This window comes from Coregonus clupeaformis, chromosome 11 (genome assembly GCF_020615455.1).
Source record: "Coregonus clupeaformis isolate EN_2021a chromosome 11, ASM2061545v1, whole genome shotgun sequence".
Lineage (NCBI taxonomy): Eukaryota > Metazoa > Chordata > Actinopteri > Salmoniformes > Salmonidae > Coregonus > Coregonus clupeaformis.
In genome coordinates, this window is record NC_059202.1 from 23,834,757 (window position 1) to 23,858,288 (window position 23,532).

Here is a 23,532-nt window from a genome sequence, read left to right on the forward strand (position 1 = left end):
TGGCTTGGAGCGGAGAGCTGACACAACCCGTCCTGGCTGAATGCCTATTTCCACACAATCTGTGTGAGGCATCAGCACAGGACGTACAGGGCTGTGCACTCGTACTGGCGCTACAGCACGTGGCACTGGCGCAGGATATCTGGGACCGAGGAGGGGTACTGGAGGCCACGAGCGTTGAGCCGGCACACTCCGTCCTGGCTGCATGCCCACCTTAGCACGACACGTGCGTGGTGCTAGCACAGGACGTACAGGACTGTGCCGGAACACTCGCGGCACAGTACGTGGCTCCGCCAACCACCCTTTTAGCCCCCCCAACATTTTTTATTGGGGCTGTCTCTCGGGCTTCCTCCTCGGCCGGTACCCTCTGTGTTGCCGCTGCTCCTCTCTGTAGCGCGCCTCCACAGTCTCCTCTCCTGCCTGGGCATACACCTTTGCCCATGGCCCTCTGCCCGCGAATATCTCCTCCCATGACCACCCACCTGAGCCATCGCCCTCTTCTCCTCCTGGGCACGCTGCTTGGTCCTCTGGTGGTGGGATCTTCTGTCACGATCGTTGACTGATGAAGCGGACCAAGGCGCAGCGTGATAAACGTACTTTAATTGTACTTATACAAGGAAAACAACAAACGAAACGTGAAGTCCTAGGTTAACACAAAACCTTAACGGAACAAGATCCCACAACCTAACATGCCACAAGGTTGCCTAAGTATGGTCCCCAATCAGAGACAACGAGCTACAGCTGTCTCTGATTGGGAACCACCCTGGCCAACATAGAAACTAAACGATCTAGAACAAAAACCAATGAAAACTAAACATAGAAAATCCACACCCTGGCTCAACAATTAAGAGTCCCCAGAGCCAGGGCGTGACACTATCCAACCATTTCATGCAGATGAATTACCTAACACATGAAAAAATTCACAACTGGGCTGATGGAAACATGAGATGCCCGTACAATTGTATAAATTTCGACAGACAATTTGTTCGTTCGACATGGTGGGATCTGTTTGTGTCGGTAAAATACATTATGTGAGAAATGCCAGTGGAAACACCTTTATGCGCAAATATTGATATAATAACCATCATATACATTTACATTTACATCATTTAGCAGACGGTCTTATCCATTTACATTTACATTACATTTTAGTCATTTAGCAGACGCTCTTATCCAGAGCGACTTACAGGTAGTGAGTGCATACATTTTTATCCAGAGCGACTTACAAATTGGTGCATTCAACTTATGATAGCCAGTGGGACAATCACCTTTTTATTTTAATTATATTTTTTTTATGGGGGGTGGGGGGTGGGGGAAGAAGGATTACTTTATACTATTCCAGGTATTTCTTAAAGAGGTAGGGTTTCAAGTGTCTCCGGAAGGTGGTCAGTGACTCCACTGTCCTGGCGTCGTGGGGGAGCTTGTTCCACCATTGGGGTGCCAGAGCAGTGAATAGCTTTGACTGGGCTGAGTGGGAACTGTGCTTCCGTAGAGGTAGGGGAGCTAGCAGGCCAGAGGTGGATGAACGTAGTACCCTCGTTTGGGTGTAGGGTCTGATCAGAGCCTGAAGGTAAGGAGGTGCCGTTCCCCTCACAGCTCCGTAGGCAAGCGCCATGGTCTTGTAGTAGATGCAAGCCTCAACTGGAAGCCAGTGGAGTGTGAGGAGGAGCGGGGTGACATGAGAGAACTTGGGAAGGTTGAACACCAGACGGGCTGCAGCGTTCTGGATAAATTGAAGGGGTTTAATGGCACAGGCAGGGAGCCCAGCCAACAGCGAGTTGCAGTAATCCAGACGGGAGATGACAAGTGCCTGGATTAGGACCTGTGCCGCTTTCTGTGTAAGGTAGGGTCATACTCTGCAAATGTTGTAGAGCATGAACCTGCAGGATCGGGTCACCGCTTTGATGTTAGCGGAGAACGACAGGGTATTGTCCAGGGTCACGCCAAGGTTCTTTGCACTCTGGGAGGAGGACACAATGGAGTTGTCAACCGTGATGGCGAGATCCGTTTGACAAATACAAATATTCTCTCTCGTATCCATAACAATCTCATCATGTAGACCAGCCTACCTGCACAGCCTACCCGCACTGTATCTGCCAGCTGTTGGCTAGAGAGCACATGCCAAGACCAGAGCTGGCACATTTGCCGTTTAGCGCAGCAGTTTTTGTGACAAAACTATAGGTAGAGTGGAAAATGCGATGGAAACATATAGAACTTTTGATTTTTATTCGGTATAAAACGTATGCGAAAAAAGTACATTTTGTGTGCACCAGGTCATCACGCACTGATTTGTATCTGCAACAAGTCAATTTGGTGGAAACATCACTGGTGGGAAAATGCACATATTTTTCAATTGGATGGAAACCTAGCTACTGACAGTCACTCAATTAGCCCATGCTGGTAAACATTTTTAGATTGTTAAATTAGAGTAGTTAGTCTAGCCAGGTATCTAAAATGTGTAGTATTCATGGCCGAATTACTGACTGGGCACGTGCCCAGGGGCCCTGACCCTCCAGGGGGCCCCCATTGATTTTGTTAGTCACTCTCACTCAGATATCATATTAACATGGCACCAGTCATGTGGAGAATTGCAGGAAATTAGCTGTAAAACTGCAACAAAAAAACAGTTCTGTAAAGCAAACGTATTTGTTTACCTTTTGTTAATAAAATACTTTTTCTGCTAACAGATCCCTCTGTATAGTTTTTAATCCCGGTGCTGAGTTAATGTGTAGCGGATAATTGTATAGCTAATAGACTGTGTTTGTAGATGGACTGAGGTGAATGAAGCTACAGCAACCAATGTGATAATGGCTGGGGTATTTCTTGCTGTTCTCCAAATAGCATTTTATAATTTTTAAATTGTATAGAATGGCAGTAAATGAGCTTCAACTTTCTTAAGATTTCTATAATATAATTATAAATAAAGTTTCTATTTAAAAAGCCTCTAAACATTTTGTTTTCTTGGAAAGCTGTGAGTTTTATGATACAATATCAGTACTTGTTTAATTTACAATTTATCTTAGTCCTATCATCAACTGATTTCAATCAGTGTATGGTCATGGCTAGAAAGCATACAGCTTTTGTCAAATTAATGCCAAAAGTATAATTATTTAGAATTTTAGCGAACACTTTTCCCAACCTTAACCTAATTTTCCTAACCTGCTATGTTAATTATTCTTCTAACCTGTTGCGTAAATTATCCTAACCTGCTACGAAAATTATCCTAACCTGCTACGAAAAGTCAAATCTGACAAAAACGGTATACCATCTAGTCGAAACTTCAGTGTATGGCTGTGGAATGACTGAACTGCTGGAATGGAATGTTGGCAGTTAATTAAAACAAATTATGGAATCATTCCTCTAAAAACGGGCTGGCTAGCTAGTTAACAAACGTACAGTGCAGATAATCTTCAAATTCATTGATTTGCAGAAAATCTTCTCACAGTACTGGCAAAACATGGTTGACCAACTCCCTTACCAAAAAGGCTGACCTTTTATACCATCATAAGTAGTTCTAATTATATTGTGCCCTGTACCAGGAGGGACGAGGCAACGCTGCTAAGCAACGGTACACACATGGTGTCAACGTACAACGTGAGCCAACTGTGATTTCCAGCTAATGCATATCGTTTTGGTAGTACACTAACAGCAGGTAATCGATTATTTTCAACAAAGCACTTAACTTTTTAACGTAGGCGTACTTGTGTGCGACTCACTCGATAATATAGCTTGCTAGCTAGGCAGTTGATTCAAACTTCTAAAAGGAGGCTTTTAGCTAGCTACAGTACAGTAGCTAGAATAGTTAGGTATTGTTGCTAGGCTAGTTAGGTCATCCAGCTAGTTAAGTATTTAGCTACTTTTCCCACATCAAAGCTCTGCTTTGCCTTCTCTGTTCGACGGTGTCAAAACTAGTAAGAATGTCAACAAGCAAGGAACAAGCAGCTATCAGTAAAGTGATGAGTTTCCTTCAAGAGTGGGACCATGGCAACAAGACGGTGCGCATCCGCATGCTGACTGTTTTTCTGACTCAAAACACTGGAAAGACTTGCCCTGAGTTAGAACTGGAATTCGCACAGGTTGCCAGTCTCTTTCTGGCTCGGCTCACCGCCTGGATGAGGCTGACGTACCCTTACATAATGCATTTGATGCTGTTAGACAACCAGTCCAGTCTTATGGAGTCATTCATATCCACATACAAAGTAAGAATGTTTGGAGAAAGGGATGTAAACCAATTTACAAATGTGGTGTATTTTGGCCTTTTCCTTTACTCAAGCTCATTCAGCTACATGTTCGGAACATGCTTAGGTCTTCAACTGAAAGCAGTTGGCGTGTTCCTCTCTGCAGCGAGCAAGTGAGTGGAAAAACATTGTCTGAATTTGTATAGCCAACACATTATAATCCCTTGCACCATAGGTTTTTGTCACATACCCTTTATCTTTCCACAGTCATCGTTATCTCATAGAGTTCCTGGAGGTTGGAGGGGTCCTAACCCTCCTGGAGATCTTGGGTCAGAAACAGACAAAGGAGGAGGATAAGGCAGAGGCCCTTCGGCTGCTTCAGATAGTCTCAGACGCTGGACGCAAGTACAAAGAGCTAGTCTGCGAAAGCTATGGTAAACTACTCACCCATCTCTATGATACATACCGCGTTTTTTAGTATACAGTTGGATTTCTAAATTGTTACAGTTCAGCCCAAATTGAAATGATCTATGTAGAGAGAAATTATTCGCTGTTATTGCTCCAAAATGTGTTCAGTTTTTTAGTCTATGATTAAAGACTGATTACAAATTAAATGATTTATTATTATTTGTCAAAGTGCATTTCTCAGACCCAAGGCACAAAAAAATAAATACTACTACTAATAATAAAAACAATCTAAAACACAGACCATAGAACACAGACAACAATCAAAGCTATATACAGGTGTCACAAGATCCAGAGGACATGAGAACAGAATTAGCAGCCAAAGGTCCTTGAAAGCATTTCTGAACAGCACGGTCTTGAGCTGTGCCTTAACCTTTTACTGCTGTGGGATAAATCTGGGTAATAATAATAATAATAATAATAATAATAATATGCCATTTAGCAGAAGCTTTTATCCAAAGCGACTTACAGTCACGCGTGCATAACACATTTTTTTTGTGTATGGGTGGTCCCGGGGATCGAACCCACTACCTTGGCGTTACAAGCGCCGTGCTCTACCAGCTGAGCTACAGAGGACCACTGGGTAGTCTTAAACAAATCTACTTTGAAACCAAAGTATACACCTCACACACATGGTTATGGACTTAAGAAAAAGAAGACACCTGTACCATGTCAGATATAGAGTTGAAATGTATTCAATTTTGAGTTCGCACCCCAATATTACACTTTATATACATCACAGGACACTGAAATATAACAAAACCGTTTGACATAGAAACACCAGATTTTCGGAAGTTTTTTTTAAATTAATGAAAATTATGAAAATTATTAATAACATTCCACCCATGAGGCCAGTAGTCATTTGACTGCAGGAAAGGGCTACAGGGTGACAGAGATTCTGCAGCCCTACGGACCAGGAGGAGCGAAGGGTGCGTGTTGTTTGATTGGTTAATGTTGTTTGATTGGTTCTTAGAACATATCACTGTGTCCTCCCTCCACGTGGCTTGCAGGTGTGAGAGCCATTGCAGAGTGCCTGGCCAAGTCCAAGACAGAGGGGACCCAAGAGACTGCACGGGCCCTGCTGGAGTCCCTGGCACATGGAAACCCCAAATACCAGAACCAGGTGTACAGAGGTCTGATCGCCCTGCTGACCTGTACCTCGCCCAAGGCCCAGCAACTGGTCTTGCAGACCCTCCGCATAGTACAAGTATAACAACACACATACACACAGTCACGCACACTTGCTCACACACACACACACACACACACACACACACACACACACACACACGGGCTCCACGACCATGGGACATAACTGAGAATCCAGCTATGTGTGACCTTGTAATACACAACTGAGTACTGTGGTTTGACTGTATATATGAAGGTAAATGATTGGATATAATTCTGACCCCTAACAGGACATAGTGAAAGCTGCCCATCCCAGCATCGTAGGACCTCTGTTGAATTTGTTGAGGTCCTTGCATTTGGAGGTGCAATATGAGGGTAATTAATAGCTAGGTGTGCGTGTCAACTCTCAGCTATCCACACAGCCTGTTCTATTTCTAATACAGATCTCTTCCATTGACATCTTCAACATCCACTTGTACTTCATGCTGTAGTATCTGATTCCTATAGTATGCAGTATTCTTTTAAAACTCTCCCCCCTCTCCCAGCTATCGAGCTGATCACAGATCTGAGGCAGTATGAGGTCAGACCGGCGCTGCTCAGGGGTCTCGTAGCGCTGCTCAAACCAGCTATGGGGGGAGTGCAGAGACACAAGATCCTGGAAGGTCTCACGTCTTCTCCTTATTGGTTCCTCAGTAAATGAGAGGCAAAGTGATTGGGTAGTTCTCATTGCAACCCACTAAGAGCAACCCCATCTGATGTTTCTTGCTTCAGTTCTAACAGTCCATTTTTTCTTCACATAAGATGTGATATTGCATACGTTTTTTGACATAGTCATCATGCCTCAAGCAATTTAGCTCCTATGAAAATGTTTGTCTCAATAAAACACTGTAACTGTTATTGATGTGTTGATGTCTATTTAATCAGACCCAGAAATGACCAAGATGACTGAATCCCTGCCAGTGTTTGTCCAACAAGCTGCGGCAGCCAAAGCTTTAAGGTAAAGTCAAAACCCTCATGTATGGGTATCCCTTAGAAATGTCATTCTGACATGGTCTGTGATTTCGCAACAAACTGAAACTGAAAGTTAAATGCTATATGTTAGTAGTATCAGCAGCTAATCTGATTTATTTGGCACTCACTTGTTAACATTGAAGCGACTTGCTTGTTACTTTATACTGCCACTCAGCCCATACTTAGCACTTTAAATGTAATGACATACAGATCAGTACAGTTAGTATTAGCCTGTAACGGTAACGTTCATGATCATCATATACCAATGCTGACCGTTTTGACTGTATGTGCTGAAGGTTGCTTGCTCAGGTGAGTCAGGAGCAGTGCCAGGAACTGCTTCCTCTCAGAGTGGTGCACCATTTGATGTACGCTATGGGCAACCAGGAGCACGCTGATGCCCAGAGACAAGCCAGCCTGGCACTGGAGGTAAATCAAATAGGTACACACCAGAGTTGGGGGTTTGAAGGCAGTCAATTCGGGAAGTAAAAAAAAACTACTAAGAAGAATGTTTGAAATAAATATGTTCTACTTTTCAGTTTATTAAGAAATCATTGGGAAAAAATGTACTTTTTTCAATATTGAATTGGAATTAGTTTACTTCCTGAATTGACCCCAACCCTGCTACACACACACACATATATATATATATATATACACACACACACACACACACAGTTGAAAAGAAATGCATTTACACATCTAGAATGGCATTAATCTAGAATGCATTTACACATCTATCATAGTTGTGTGATTTTGTAGATTCCAAAGACAACAAAATCACACACAGACCCTGTCTCTCTCTCTTTCTCACACAGGCATTCTGTATACTACCCTGTATATCAGTACAGAGTAAATACTACCCTATATATCAGTACAGAGCAGACACTGCCCTGTATATCAGTACAGAGTAGATACTGCCCTGTATATCAGTACAGAGTAGATACTGCCCTGTATATCAGTACAGAGTAGATACTGCCCTGTATATCAGTACAGAGTAGATACTGCCCTGTATATCAGTACAGAGTAGATACTGCCCTGTATATCAGTACAGAGTAAATATGTACCTGTATATCAGTACAGTGTAGAATGTAATCACTCAAGCAAAGTCTTATCTCTGCCTCTGTCTCTGTCTTTAGCACTTTGTCCGTACATACCCAGTGGTGGAGGAGCATGTACGCAGAGCCATGGGCATCAATCTGTTTGCAGCCTTCATGGTGAGCTGAAATCTATTTTGTATGTAAGAGTATGCATCTACACTGAACAAAAATATAAACGCAACATGCAAGAATTTCAAAGATTTTACTGAGTTACAGTTCATATAAGGAAATCAGTCAATTGAAATAAATTCAATAGGCCCTAATCTATGGATTTCACATGACTGTAAATACAGATTCATCTGTTGGTCACAGATGACCTTAAAAAAAATAAGTAGGGGCGTGGATCTGGTATCTGGTGTGACCACCATTTGCCTCATGCAGCGCGATACATCAGTTCAACGTCTAGATTGGATTTACATTTGCTTGGTTGTCAACTAACGTGAATTGAACGTAAAAAAATCAATAATAATCCCAATGTCATTAGATTAAGGTTTAATTTAAAAAATATATATTTCACCTTTATTTAACCAGGTAAGCCAGTTGAGAACAAGTTCTCATTTACAACTGCGACCTGGCCAAGATAAAGCAAAGCAGTGCGATAAAAACAGAGTTACATATGGGGTAAAACAAAACAAAGTCAAAAATACAATATAAAATCTATATACAGTGTGTGCAAATGTAGCAAGTTATGGAGGTAAGGCAATAAATAGGCTATAGTGCAAAATAATTACAATTAGTATTAACACTGGAATGATAGATGTGCAAGAGATGATGTGCAAATAGAGATACTGGGGTACAAATGAGCAAAATAAATAACAATATGGGGATGAGGTAGTTGGGTGGGCTAATTTCAGATGGGCTGTGTACAGGTGCAGTGATCTGTAAGCTGCTCTGACAACTGATGCTTAAAGTTAGTGAGGGAGATAAGAGTCTCCAGCTTCAGAGATTTTTGCAGTTCGTTCCAGTCATTAGCAGCAGAGAACTGGAAGGAATGGCGACCAAAGGAGGTGTTGGCTTTGGGGATGACCAGTGAGATATACCTGCTGGAGCGCATACTACGGGTGGGTGTTGCTATGGTGACCAATGAGCTAAGATAAGGCAGGGATTTGCCTAGCAGAGATTTATAGACGACCTGGAGCCAGTGGGTTTGGCGACGAATATACAGTGGGGAGAACAAGTATTTGATACACTGCCGATTTTGCAGGTTTTCCTACTTACAAAGCATGTAGAGGTCTGTAATTTTTATCATAGGTACACTTCAACTGTGAGAGACGGAATCTAAAACAAAAATCCAGAAAATCACATTGTATGATTTTTAAGTAATTAATTTGCATTTTATTGCAAGACATAAGTATTTGATCACCTACCAACCAGTAAGAATTCCAGCTCTCACAGATCTGTTAGTTTTTGTTTAAGAAGCCCTCCTGTTCTCCACTCATTACCTGTATTAACTGCACCTGTTTGAACTCGTTACCTGTATAAAAGACACCTGTCCACACACTCAATCAAACAGACTCCAACCTCTCCACAATGGCCAAGACCAGAGAGCTGTGTAAGGACATCAGGGATAAAATTGTAGACCTGCACAAGGCTGGGATGGGCTACAGGACAATAGGCAAGCAGCTTGGTGAGAAGGCAACAACTGTTGGCCCAATTATTAGAAAATGGAAGAAGTTCAAGATGACGGTCAATCACCCTCAGTCTGGGGCTCCATCCAAGATCTCACCTCGTGGGGCATCAATGATCATGAGGAAGGTGAGGGATCAGCCCAGAACTACACGGCAGGACCTGGTCAATGACCTGAAGAGAGCTGGGACCACAGTCTCAAAGAAAACCATTAGTAACACACTACGCCGTCATGGATAAAAATCCTGCAGCGCACGCAAGGTCCCCCCTAATCAAGCCAGCGCATGTCCAGGCCCGTCTGAAGTTTGCCAATGACCATCTGGATGATCCAGAGGAGGAATGGGAGAAGGTCATGTGGTCTGATGAGACAAAAATAGAGCTTTTTGGTCTAAACTCCACTCGCCGTGTTTGGAGGAAGAAGAAGGATGAGTACAACCCCAAGAACACCATCCCAACCGTGAAGCATGGAGGTGGAAACATCATTCTTTGGGGATGCTTTTCTGCAAAAGGGACAGGACGACTGCACCGTATTGACGGGAGGATGGATGGGGCCATGTATCGCGAGATCTTGGCCAACACCCTCCTTCCCTCAGTAAGAGCATTGAAGATGGGTCGTGGCTGGGTCTTCCAGCATGACAACGACCCGAAACACACAGCCAGGGCAACTAAGGAGTGGCTCCATAAGAAGCATCTCAAGGTCCTGGAGTGGCCTAGCCAGTCTCCAGACCTGAACCCAATAGAACATATTTGGAGGGAACTGAAAGGTGCGACAGCCCCGAAACCTGAAGGATCTGGAGAAGGTCTGTATGGAGGAGTGGGCCAAAATCCCTGCTGCAGTGTGTGCAAACCTGGTCAAGACCTACAGGAAATGTATGATCTCTGTAATTGCAAACAAAGGTTTCTGTACCAAATATTAAGTTCTGCTTTTCTGATGTATCAAAGACTTATGTCATGCAATAAAATGCAAATTAATTACTTAAAAATCATACAATGTGATTTTCTGGATTTTTGTTTTAGATTCAGTCTCTCACAGTTGAAGTGTACCTATGATAAAAATGACAGACCTCTACATGCTTTGTAAGTAGGAAAACCTGCAAAATCGGCAGTGTATCAAATACTTGTTCTCCCCACTGTATAGTGAGGGCCAGCCAACGAGAACGTACAGGTCACAATGGTGGGTAGTATATGGGGCTTTGGAGACAAAACGGATGGCACTGTGATAGACTACATCCAATTTGCTGAGTAGAGTGTTGGAGGCTATTTTGTAAATGACGTCGCCGAAGTCAAGGATCGGTAGGATAGTCAGTTTTACGAGGGCATGTTTGGCAGCATGAGTGAAGGAGGCTTTGTTGCGAAATAGGAAGCCGATTCTAGATTTAACTTTGGATTGGAGATTCTTAATGTGAGTCTGGAAGGAGAGTTTACAGTAACCAGACACCTAGGTATTTGTAGTTGTCCACATACACTAGGTCAGACCCGTCGGGAGTAGTGATTCTAGTCGGGTGGGCGGGTGCCAGCAGCGTTCGATTGAAGAGCATGCATTTAGTTTTACTAGTGTTTAAGAGCAGTTGGAGACTACTGAAGGAGTGTTGTATGGCATTGAAGCTCGTTTGGAGGTTTGTTAACACAGTGTCCAATGAAGGGCCAGATGTATACAAAATGGTGTCATCTGCGTAGAGGTGGATCTGAGAGTCACCAGCAGCAAGAGCGACATCATTGATATACACAGAGAAAAGAGTCGGCCCAAGAATTGAACCCTGTGGCACCCCCATAGAGACTGCCATAGGTCCAGACAACAGGCCCTCCAATTTGACACATTGAACTCTATCTGAGAAGTAGTTGGTGAACCAGGCAAGGCAGTCATTTGAGAAACCAAGGCTATTTAGTCTGCCAATAAGAATGCGGTGGTTGACAGAGTCGAAAGCCTTGGCCAGGTCAATAAAGACAGCCCTTATGTTGCTGACTTTTTGGAAATCAAATCAGTTTCCCACGTTGATTCAATGTCATCAGATCGATTTTGGGGGGTTGGAATTCTGTGGAAACAACGCTGATTCAACCAGTTTTTGCCCAGTGGGTACACACCTGACACACAGCAGACTCAGGGACATCCATTCTGTTGAAAGTTATGCCTCTGTCTCGAACAGACCTGCCATAAGTGAATGCTTCCATACTGGCACGCAGCCTGGCTGACGTGACTCGCGTGACCCACAGCAGAAGGAGGGCTCTGACACGCTGGTTGGACAAAAGGCCATTGTAAATGCAGTGTGTGCGCAGAGTTGTCCTTATTTTTGCTGAGCATTGATTGATTCTCTCAAACATTTTTTATTTCCTGGGGGGTTGAGATGAGACTTCACGTTGTTTGGATTTGAAAATCCAACAGTTGTATTGGAAAGGGGCGGCGCTCGGGGGCTGTGTGTGGTTGTCCATGTTGGTTTGAGTGTGAAAGACACAGAGGAGAACCAATCAGGAAAAACCACATCCCATTCATTACCGACGCATTGTGCAGAGTCTCGACAACATCAAAATAGCCTTTCTAGACACAGAAGTCAGGAGTACTTCTGGTTAGGTGTTAGCCAGACTAACTGGCACTGGCTAGTGGCCAACTGTTTTTAGCAATGATGTACAGTGGGGGAAAAAAGTATTTAGTCAGCCACCAATTGTGCAAGTTCTTCCACTTAAAAAGATGAGAGAGGGCTGTAATTTTCATCATAGGTACACGTCAACTATGACAGACAAAATGAGAATTTTTTTCTCCAGAAAATCACATTGTAGGATTTTTAATGAATTTATTTGCAAATTATGGTGGAAAATAAGTATTTGGTCAATAACAAAAGTTTCTCAATACTTTGTTATATACCCTTTGTTGGCAATGACACAGGTCAAACATTTTCTGTAAGTCTTCACAAGGTTTTCACACACTGTTGCTGGTATTTTGGCCCATTCCTCCATGCAGATCTCCTCTAGAGCAGTGATGTTTTGGGGCTGTCGCTGGGCAACACGGACTTTCAATTCCCTCCAAAGATTTTCTATGGGGTTGAGATCTGGAGACTGGCTAGGCCACTCCAGGACCTTGAAATGCTTCTTACGAAGTCACTCCTTCGTTGCCCTGGCGGTGTGTTTGGGATCATTGTCATGCTGAAAGACCCAGCCACGTTTCATCTTCAATGCCCTTGCTGATGGAAGGAGGTTTTCACTCAAAATCTCACGATACATGGCCCCATTCATTCTTTCCTTTACACGGATCAGTTGTCCTGGTCCATTTGCAGAAAAACAGCCCCAAAGCATGATGTTTCCACCCCCATGCTTCACAGTAGGTATGTTGTTCTTTGGATGCAACTCAGCATTCTTTGTCCTCCAAACACGACGAGTTGAGTTTTTACCAAAAAGTTATATTTTGGTTTCATCTGACCATATGACATTCTCCCAATCCTCTTCTGGATCATCCAAATGCACTCTAGCAAACTTCAGATGGGCCTGGACATGTACTGGCATAAGCAGGGGGACACGTCTTGCACTGCAGGATTTGAGTCCCTGGCGGCGTAGTGTGTTACTGATGGTAGGCTTTGTTACTTTGGCCCCAGCTCTCTGCAGGTCATTCACTAGGTCCCCCCGTGTGGTTCTGGGATTTTTGCTCACCGTTCTTGTGATCATTTTGACCCCACGGGGTGAGATCTTGCGTGGAGCCCCAGATCGAGGGAGATTATCAGTGGTCTTGTATGTCTTCCATTTCCTAATAATTGCTCCCACAGTTGATTTCGTCAAACCAAGCTGCTTACCTATTGCATATTCAGTCTTCCCAGCCTGGTGCAGGTCTACAATTTTGTTTCTGGTGTCCTTTGACAGCTCTTTGGTCTTGGCCATAGTGGAGTTTGGAGTGTGACTGTGAGGTTGTGGACAGGTGTCTTTTATACAGATAACAAGTTCAAACAGGTGCCATTAATACAGGTAACGAGTGGAGGACAGAGGAGCCTCTTAAAGAAGAAGTTACAGGTCTGTGAGAGCCAGAAATCTTGCTTGTTTGTAGGTGACCAAATACTTATTTTCCACCATAATTTGCAAATAAATTCATAAAAAATCCTACAATGTGACTTTCTGGAAAAAATTCTCAATTTGTCTGTCATAGTTGACGTGTACCTATGATGAAAATTACAGGCCTCTCTCATCTTTTTAAGTGGGAGAACTTGCACAATTGGTGGTCCTGCCAGCCAGGACCTCTATACCAGGCGGTGTCAGAGGAAAGCCCTCAAAATTGTCAAAGACTCCAGCCACCCTAGTCATAGACTGTTCTCTCTGCTACCGCACGGCAAGCGGTACCGGAGTGCCAAGTCTAGGTCCAAAATACTTTTTTCCAGTGGTGGGGGAGTGCCAAGATGGAGGCACGGTGGCTTCAACACAGCACTCCCTACTCATTCAACGCTTTTCTTCATTTGGACTATTTTCTACATTGTAGAATAATAGTGAAGACATCAAAACTATGAAATAACAGATGGAATCATGTAATAACCAAAAAAGTGTAAAACAAATCAAAATATATATTTATATTCTTCAAAGTAGCCACCCTTTGCCTTGATGACAGCTTTCCACACTCTTGGCATTCTCTCAACCAGCTTCATGAGGAATGCTTTTCCAATAGTCTTGAAGGAGTTCCCACATATGCTGAGCACATGTTGGCTGCTTTTCCTTCACTCTGCGGTCCAACTCATCCCAAACCATCTCAATTGGTTTGAGGTCAGGTGATTGTGGAGGCCAGGTCATCTGATGCAGCACTCCATCACTCTCCTTGGTAAATATAGCCCTTACACAGCCTGGAGGTGTGTTTTGGGTCATTGTCCTGTTGAAAAACAAATGATAGTCCCACTAAGCGCAAACCAGATGGGACGGCGTTTCGCTGCAGAATGCTGTGGTAGCCATGCTGGTTAAGTGTGCCTTGAATTCTAAATAAATCACAGACAGTGTCACCAGCAAAGCCCCATCACACCATCACACCTCCTCCTCCATGCTTCAAGGTGGGAACCACACATGCAGAGATCATCAATTCACCTACTCTGCGTCTCACAAAGACACAGCGGTTGGAACAAAAAATCTCAAATTTGGACTCCAGACCAAAGGACAGATTTCCACCGGTCTAATGCCCATTGCTCGTGGTTCTTGGACCAAGCAAGTCTCTTCTTATTGGTGTCCTTTAGTAGTGGTTTCTTTGCAGCAATTCGACCACGAAGGCCTGATTCACGCAGTCTCCTCTGAACAGTTGATGTTGAGATGTGTCAGTTACTTTTATTTATTTGGGCTGCAATCTGAGGCTGGTAACTCTAATGAACGTATCCTCTGCAATAGAGGTAACTCTGGGTCTTCCTTTCCTGTGGTGGTCCTCATGAGAGCCAGTTTCATCATAGCGCTTGATGATTTTTGCGACTGCACTTGAAAAAACTTTCAGATTTCTTGAAATGTTCCGTATTGACTGAACTTCATGTCATAAAGTAATGATGGACTGTCGTTTCTCTTTGCTTATTTGAGCTGTTCTTGCCATAATATGGACTTGGTCTTTTACCAAATAGGGCTGTCTTCTGTATACCACCCCTACCTTGTCGTCACAACTCAACTGATTGGCTCAAACACATTAAGGAGGAAAGAAATTCCACAAATTAACTTTTAAGAAGGCACACCTGTTAATTGAAATGCATTCCAGGTGACTACCTCATGAAGCTGGTTGAGAGAATGCCAAGAGTGTGCAAAGCTGTCATCAAGGCAAAGGGTGGCTACTTTGAAGAATCTCAAATATAAAATATAGTTTGATTTGTTTAACACATTTTTGGTTACTACATGATTCTATGTGTGTTATTTCATAGTTTTGATGTTTTCACTATTATTCTACAATGTAGAAAACAGTAAAAATAAAGAAAAACCCTGGAATGAGTAGGTGTGTCCAAACTTTTGACTGGTGCTGAATATAAATAATTGGGTCTGTGTCTTCACTTTGAGATTAGAATGCATTCTGTTTTACTTTTGTAAAAAAAAATAAAAAAATTTGTTTGCTTCTCTACAATTTTTTAGCACAAAGCTGAGACTCTCTACATGAAGATGGATGAAATCCAAGCAGATATCCTGCTATCAAATAAAGTCAACATTTCGGAAGGTAACAGTCTGCTAGTAATTGCCATCTTGGAGGTATGAGTGTCTCTTCAGTTTTGTGATAGTTCTGTAAGTAAAGCTTGGATCCCTAAGCCTCACATCATTAATAATACTTTATCTAGTTTATACTGTATATTACTTTAACTCTCCATTACAAAATAGAATCCCAAATTAATGTCTCATCTTTTTATTTACAGTTCTGGAGCACCAGAGCTCAGAAGACTGAACCAAACAAAGTACAGGCATGCCATTTTGTACAACAAACATTTGATGCTTTATTTTAATGTTACAGTAAAATAAATCAATAAAAAGAACCAAAAGTACTCAGCCCAATTGCTTGGTGTTGGAGTCGTGCTTGGCCACGCAGTCATGGGTGAACAAGGAGTACAGGAGGGGACTGAGCACGCACCCCGAGGGGCCCCCGTGTTGAGGATCAGCGTGGCAGATGTGTTGTTACCTACCCTTACCACCTGGGGGCGGCCTATCAGGAAGTCCAGGATCGAGTTGCAGAAGGAGGTGTTTAGTCCCAGAGTCCTTAGCTTAGTGATGAGCTTTCAGGGCACTATGGTGTTGAACGCTGAGCTGTAGTCAATGAATAGCATTCTCAGGTAGGTGTTCCTTTTGTCCAGGTGTGAAAGGGCAGTGTGGAGTGCAATAGAGATTGCATTATCTGTGAATCTGTTGGGGCGGTATGCAAATTGGAGTGGGTCCAGGGTTTCTGCGATAATGGTGTTGATGTGAGCTATGACCAGCCTTTCAAATTACTGCATGGCTACAGACGTGAGTGCTATGGGTCGGTAGTCATTTAGGCAGGTTACCTTAGTGTTCTTTGGCACAGGGACCATGGTGATCTGCTTGAAACATGTTGGTATTACAGACTCAGTGAGGCACAGGTTGAAAATGTCAGTGAAGACACTTGCCAGTTGGGCAGCGAATGCTCGGAGTACACGTCCTGGTAATCCATTAGGCCCTGCGGCCTTGTGAATGTTGACCTGTTTAAAGGTCTTACTCACATCGGCTACGGAGAGCGTAATCACACAGTCGTCCTGAACAGCTGATGCTCTCATGCATGCTTCAGTGTTGCTTGCCTCGAAGCGAGCATAGAAGTGATTTAGCACGTCTGGTTGGCTTGTGTCACTGGGCAGCTCACGGCTGTGCTTCACTTTGTAGTCCGAAATAGTTTGCAAGCCCTGCCACATCCGACAAGCGTCGGAGCCGGTGTAGTATGATTCAATCTTAGTCCTGTATTGACGCTTTGCCCGTTTGATGGTTCGTCGGAGGGCATAGCGGGATTTCTTATAAGCGTCCGGGTTAGTGTCCCGCTCCTTGAAAGCGGCAGCTCTACCCTTTAGCTCAGTGCAGATGATGCCTGGTTGGGGTATGTACGTACGGTCACTGGGGAGGACGTCGTCGATGCACTTATTGATGAAGTCAGTGACTGATTTGGTATACTCCTCAATGCCATCGGAAGAATCCCGGAACATATTCCAGTCTGTGCTAGCAAAACAGTCCGGTAGCTTAGCATCTGCGTCACATGACCACTTCTGTATTGAGCGAGTCACTGGTACTTCCTGCTTTAGTTTTTGCTTGTAAGCAGGAATCGGGATGATAGAGTTATGGTCAGATTTGCCAAATGGAGGGTGAGGGAGAGCTTTGTACGCGTCTCTGTGTGTGGAGTAAAGGTGGTCCTCTGGTTGCACATTTAACATGCTGGTAGAAATTAGGTCAAACGGATTTAAGTTTCCCTGCATTAAAGTCCCTGGCCACTAGGAGCGCCGCCTCTCGATGAGCATTTTCTTGTTTGCTTATGGCCCTATACAGCTCGTTGAGTGTGGTCTTAGTGCCAGCATCGGTTTGGGGTGGTAAATAGACAGCTACGAAGAATATAGATAAATTATCTTGGTAAATCGTGTGGTCTACAGCTTATCATGAGATGCTCGCCTGAGGTAGAGTAAAACCTTGAGACTTCCTAAATATTAGATTTCGTGCACCAGCTGTTATTTACAAATATACACAGACCGCCACCCCTTGTCTTACCAGAGTTAGCTGTTCTATCTTGCCGATGCACTGAAAACCCAGCCAGCTGTATGTTATCCATGCCGTCGTTCAGCCACGACTCTGTGAAACATAAGATATTACAGTTATTAATGTCCCATTGGTAGGATATTCTTGATCGGAGCTCATCCATTTTATTATCCAATCATTGTACATTGGCTAATAGGACTGATGGTAGTGTGAGATTACCCAGTCGCCGTCGAATCCTTACAAGGCACCCTGACCTACGACCCCAGTATTGCCGTCTATTCTTCATGCGAATGACGGGGATTTGGGCCTTGTCGGGTGTCTGAAGTAAGTCCTTCGCGTCCGACTCGTTAAAGAAAAAATATTCGTCCAGTACGAGGTGAGTAATCGCTGTCCTGATATCCAAAGAAGCTCTTTTCAGTCATAAGAGACGTTGGCAGAAACATTATGTACAAGATAAGTTACCAATAAAACGAAAGAACACACACAATAGCACAATTGGTTAGGAGCCCGTAAAACGGCAGCCATGTCCTCCGGCGCCATTAAGGAGCTCTACGGACAATTCCTTCGACATCATGGCTTGGTTTTTGCTCTGACATGCACTGTCAACTGTGGGACCTTATATAGACAGGTGTGTGCCTTTCCAAATTATGTCCAATCAGTTGAATTTACCACAGGTGAACCCCAATCAAGTTGTAGAAACATCTCAAGGATGATCAATGGAAACAGGATGCACCTGAACTCAATTTCGAGTCTCATAGCAAAGGGTCTGAACACTTATGTAAATAAGGTATTTCTGTTTTTCATTGTTAAAAAACCCTGTTTTCATTTTGTCATTACTGGGTATTGTGTGTAGATTGATGAGGAAAACATTTTATTTAATCAATTTTAGAATAAGGATGTAATGTAACAAAATGTGGACGAAGTCAAGGGGGTCAGAATACTTTTCGAATGCACTGTATTAGTGTTTTATATTTCATACATTATTTATAAAATGTTAGCATTTTTCTTCCACTTTGACATTACAGAGTATTTTGTGTAGATCATTGACCAGAAATGACAATTAAATCCATTTTAATCCCACTTCGTAAAACAACAAATTGTGGAAAAAGTCAAGTGGTGTGATTACTTTCTGAAGGCATCATCACAACATCAAACTTTAAACCATGTTTTTGGGGGTTTGGCCTGAAACTAATAGCTATGGAAGAAGGCCAATTTAAACACATGTTATGAATGTGATCCAAACATAATCTCCACTGCTTGCTTATATTTGTATTTGTACATGTTTTTGGTTCTTTCAAAGGTAGATCCCCCAATAGACCCTAATAGACATATTGCTCTGTCTTGGTGTGCTGTGTGGACTCCTATTGTTGGGCCTTGCAGGCTTTGGTGCCAGCTCTATGTACTTGTTTAATATTGCAACCTATACTTACTACATTCACACTCACAAATAGGCCTACATGTATGTGTTTCTAAAGTCATTTGTTTATTTTTAAATGGTTTTACCTATAGCAATAGGTGAACCAGAGCTTACCGATGCTAAATTAGCCAAGCTATGGAATAGTATTAGTACCCTGATCAACCAAAACAACCAGTTGAAAAAGAAAAGAGACACACTTCAGGAAGAAAAAACTATACTGATTAAGGAAAAATACTTACTCCAGACTGCAGTTGATTCCAGGTTAAAAGACAAGACGAAGCTAAGCAGTGAGATGAGCAAACTCAAGAAAGTCCTAACCAGTTCATTGGAATTGACCATTGTATTGTATTGACCAATGAGATAGAACAGCTTCAGAAACACATTGAACCTTTAACCAAAGAAAAGGAGAAGTCGTTAAGCGAAAAATACACTCTTCAGACAGAATTTGATGCAATGAAAAACCTCAGTTTTCAGTTACAGTGGGGAAAAAAAGTATTTAGTCAGCCACCAATTGTGCAAGTTCTCCCACTTAAAAAGATGAGAGAGGCCTGTAATTTTCATCATAGGTACACGTCAACTATGACAGACAAAATGAGGGAAAAAAATCCAGAAAATCACATTGTAGGATTTTTAATGAATTTATTTGCTAATTATGGTGGAAAATAAGTATTTGGTCAATAACAAAAGTTTCTCAATACTTTGTTATATACCCTTTGTTGGCAATGACACAGGTCAAACGTTTTCTGTAAGTCTTCACAAGGTTTTCACACACTGTTGCTGGTATTTTGGCCCATTCCTCCATGCAGATCTCCTCTAGAGCAGTGATGTTTTGGGGCTGTCGCTGGGCAACACGGACTTTCAACTCCCTCCAAAGATTTTCTATGGGGTTGAGATCTGGAGACTCCAGGACCTTGAAATGCTTCTTACGAAGCCACTCCTTCGTTGCCCGGGCGGTGTGTTTGGGATCATTGTCATGCTGAAAGACCCAGCCACGTTTCATCTTCAATGCCCTTGCTGATGGAAGGAGGTTTTCACTCAAAATCTCACGATACATGGCCCCATTCATTCTTTCCTTTACACGGATCAGTCGTCCTGGTCCCTTTGCAGAAAAACAGCCCCAAAGTATGATGTTTTCACTCCCATGCTTCACAGTAGGTATGGTGTTCTTTGGATGCAACTCAGCATTCTTTGTCCTCCAAACACGACGAGTTGAGTTTTTACCAAAAAGTTATATTTTGGTTTCATCTGACCATATGACATTCTCCCAATCCTCTTCTGGATGCACTCTAGCAAACTTCAGACGGGCCTGGACATGTACTGGCTTAAGCAGGGGGACACGTCTAGCACTGCAGGATTTGAGTCCCTGGCGGCGTAGTGTGTTACTGATGGTAGGCTTTGTTACTTTGGTCCCAGCTCTCTGCAGGTCATTCACTAGGTCCCCCCGTGTGGTTCTGGGATTTTTGCTCACCGTTCTTGTGATCATTTTGACCCCACGGGGTGAGATCTTGCGTGGAGCCCCAGATCGAGGGAGATTATCAGTGGTATTGTATGTCTTCCATTTCCTAATAATTGCTCCCACAGTTGATTTCTTCAAACCAAGCTGCTTACCTATTGCAGATTCAGTCTTCCCAGCCTGGTGCAGGTCTACAATTTTGTTTCTGGTGTCCTTTGACAGCTCTTTGGTCTTGGCCATAGTGGAGTTTGGAGTGTGACTGTTTGAGGTTGTGGACAGGTGTCTTTTATACTGATAACAAGTTCAAACAGGTGCCATTAATACAGGTAACGAGTGGAGGACAGAGGAGCCTCTTAAAGAAGAAGTTACAGGTCTGTGAGAGCCAGAAATCTTGCTTGTTTGTAGGTGACCAAATACTTATTTTCCACCATAATTTGCAAATAAATTCATTAAAAATCCTACAATGTGATTTTCTGGATTTTCTTTTCTCAATTTGTCTGTCATAGTTGACGTGTACCTATGATGAAAATTACAGGCCTCTCTCATCTTTTTAAGTGGGAGAACTTGCACAATTGGTGGCTGACTAAATACTTTTTTTCCCCACTGTATGTCAAGACAAAGATGAGACAAAGGAAGAACATACCCAACTGAAAAGAGAGAGATCATCTTCTGCCTAAAGTCAATAAAGGTGACTGAAGAAAAGGAGATGTTGAAAGATCTGAAGGACACTTGAGATAGACCTTGATAATGTGATTACACATAGGGACCAACTTCTAGTGGACCTGAGCAATGGCACTGATCAGAACACTACCTTAATCAGTGAGAGGGATACTATTTTCTTCACAATCAAAAACAAACAAGATGAAAAGAGTTCAAACTGCTTTCAGCTCCCTATTCACCTAAATCCCCCAGATGTCTCTTTATTGTAACGTCACCTCAAGGGGTAGGCTAAGTAAAGGGCCTCCTGTATTTAATATGGGAAACTCAGATATTATTAACTTTATATGTCCATAAACACCCATTGTATATGCCTTTCTTCATTTTTTGTTCTTTCAAAATGTACATTTTTACTGCAACTGTCATAACAGCGTTTTAACAGAGTGAGTTTATGTATTGTTTTTCTTTTCCTCCATGGCTCATGCAGTGTGCCAGAGCTGTCCAGGTGAAACATGTCTCCAAAGGTTACTATTTTTCCAAAGAGACCATGAACTGGCAATCCAGCCATAACTACTGCATCTAACAGGGGAGAGAGCTGGCTATTGTTGTGTCAGGTAGGCTACTGAACACACTGTAATAGCGGATGAGTATATTTTAACTAAACACTATCAAGTTCAAACTATCTTACACTTTTTTTCTGCCATCATATACTTGTTTTTTTCTAAAGATAAAGTGTGAAACTAAACTGCCCTGGGCCGGTTTCCCGATATCGATGGAACTTCGGCATACAGGTGTTTTAATTATGCATCTTAAAAATAATGTCCGAAGATGTCACACCCGTTTCCCAGATCAGAGTAGGGATGACCAGGGATGCTCTCTTGATAAGTGCATGAATTGGACCATGTTCCTGTCCTGCTAAGCATTCAAAATGTAATGAGTACTTTCGGGTGTCATGGAACATTTATGGAGTAAAAAGTGCATTATTTTCTTTAGGAATGTAGTGGAGTAAAAGTTGTCAAAAATATAAATAGTAAAGTAAAGTACAGATCCCAAGAAAAACTACTTAAGTAGTACTTTAAAGTATTTTGACTTAAGTACATTACAACACTGTCAGTCTGTCTGTCTTGTATGAAGTCTGAACTTGATTTGGGGCGACAGGTAGTGTAGCGGTTGAGAACATTGGGCCAGTAACCAACAGGTTGCTGGCTCGAATCCCTGAGCCGACTAGGTGAAAAATCTGTCTGTGGCCTTGAGCAAGGCACTTAACTCTAATTGCTCCTGTAAGTGACTGGATAAAAGTGTCTGCTAAATGACAAAAACTTAAATTTGAGCAGAATTAGTAATCACGTTTTGGATTGATCTCTTGTTGTTGTGTTTTAGCCTGGTTCTTTTCCAACGGTGGCTAACCGTACAGGATCTTGCAGCCGCTACACTGGAGGTGATTACAATGAATGCAAATAAGGATGTGTGAAACAGAAATGTCTGTGCATTCTGACCATCTTGTCATGCTTTTCATCTGCACAGGAAGTCAATCAGATGTGGGCGGGGCTTGGGTACTATAATATGCCATTTAGCAGACGCTTTCATCCAAAGCGACTTACAGTCATGTGTGCATACATTTTTACGTATGGGTGGTCCCGGGGATCGAACCCACTACCCTGGCGTTACAAGCGCCATGCTCTACCAATTGAGCTACAGAGGACGGAGCTACTACTCCCGGGAAGAAACTTCTTGAAGGAGCTCAGAAGGTCTGCGTCTTACCACAACACAAATGTATAAAGCAAGGCTTACCACAACACAAATGTGCCACTTGTATAATATGACAAGTGGAGAGCTCTCTTTGGTTAATTTTGTCAACTGCCTTTGTGCCTCTCGCAGAAAGAGGATCTTTATCATATATGTTAGGTCCTTACCTGTCTGTTTAGTTGGAGACTTTAGTTGTTTTCTGTCTGTAGTTAGTTCTGAGTGTGTGTTGTTTTGTTGTCCAGTAGTATCAGAGCTGGGAGGAGAGATGCCCAGGACGGTTGAGGCTCTGCTGAAACAGCTGCCTGCAGTAGGCCACTACACCGCTGGAGCTGTGGGGTCCATCGCACTGGGGCATGTCAGAGCTCCCTCTCCACACACATACCTTTACTCTCACCGTTTTGACTGTCTTAACCTTCTCCAGACCTACCTATGTTTTCAAGTCCTTTTACCCATCCCTCTTTGACGTCATCGTTCACTGACATGACCTGTGACCTCTGTTGCCCTGGTGACGAGATCTGTTGATGGGAATGTGAGCCAGGTCCTGTGTCGTGTGCGGGCTATAGGGGCAGACAGTACAAGCCCAGCAGTGACTGAAGCCCCATG

General features: G+C 43.0%; 1 protein-coding gene across 4 annotated transcripts; it reads left to right on the top strand.

Moving 5' to 3' along the window:
- The first annotated feature begins 3,346 nt into the window (after positions 1-3,346).
- Positions 3,347-15,954, top strand: armh1 (armadillo like helical domain containing 1). Of its 4 annotated transcripts, none has more exons than XM_041891016.2 (12): positions 3,348-3,649; positions 3,910-4,120; positions 4,280-4,348; positions 4,443-4,609; positions 5,651-5,847; positions 6,059-6,143; positions 6,314-6,430; positions 6,693-6,765; positions 7,076-7,205; positions 7,916-7,993; positions 15,554-15,635; positions 15,829-15,954. In XM_041891016.2, the coding sequence occupies exons 2-12, from the start codon at positions 3,915-3,917 to the stop codon at positions 15,855-15,857; spliced, it is 1,233 nt and encodes a 410-aa protein (XP_041746950.1). In that variant the 5' UTR covers positions 3,348-3,649; positions 3,910-3,914; the 3' UTR covers positions 15,858-15,954. The 4 variants fall into 4 exon arrangements, with proteins under 4 accessions (XP_041746951.1, XP_041746950.1, XP_041746952.1 ...); XM_041891018.2 differs by having other exon boundaries at positions 3,349-3,649; positions 3,970-4,120; XM_041891017.2 differs by having other exon boundaries at positions 3,347-4,120.
- Positions 15,955-23,532: the final 7,578 nt, after the last annotated feature.

What these genes read in the sequence shown, in the direction of transcription:
- armh1 (XM_041891017.2), top strand. Translation starts at nt 3,915, where the DNA reads ATGTCAACAAGCAAGGAACAAGCAGCTATCAGTAAAGTGATGAGTTTC. An exon ending in GAGACACAAGATCCTGGAAG is followed by an intron (nt 6,431 to 6,692) that starts GTCTCACGTCTT and finishes CTATTTAATCAG; the next exon opens with ACCCAGAAATGACCAAGATG. An exon ending in TAAAGTCAACATTTCGGAAG is followed by an intron (nt 15,636 to 15,828) that starts GTAACAGTCTGC and finishes TTTTATTTACAG; the next exon opens with TTCTGGAGCACCAGAGCTCA.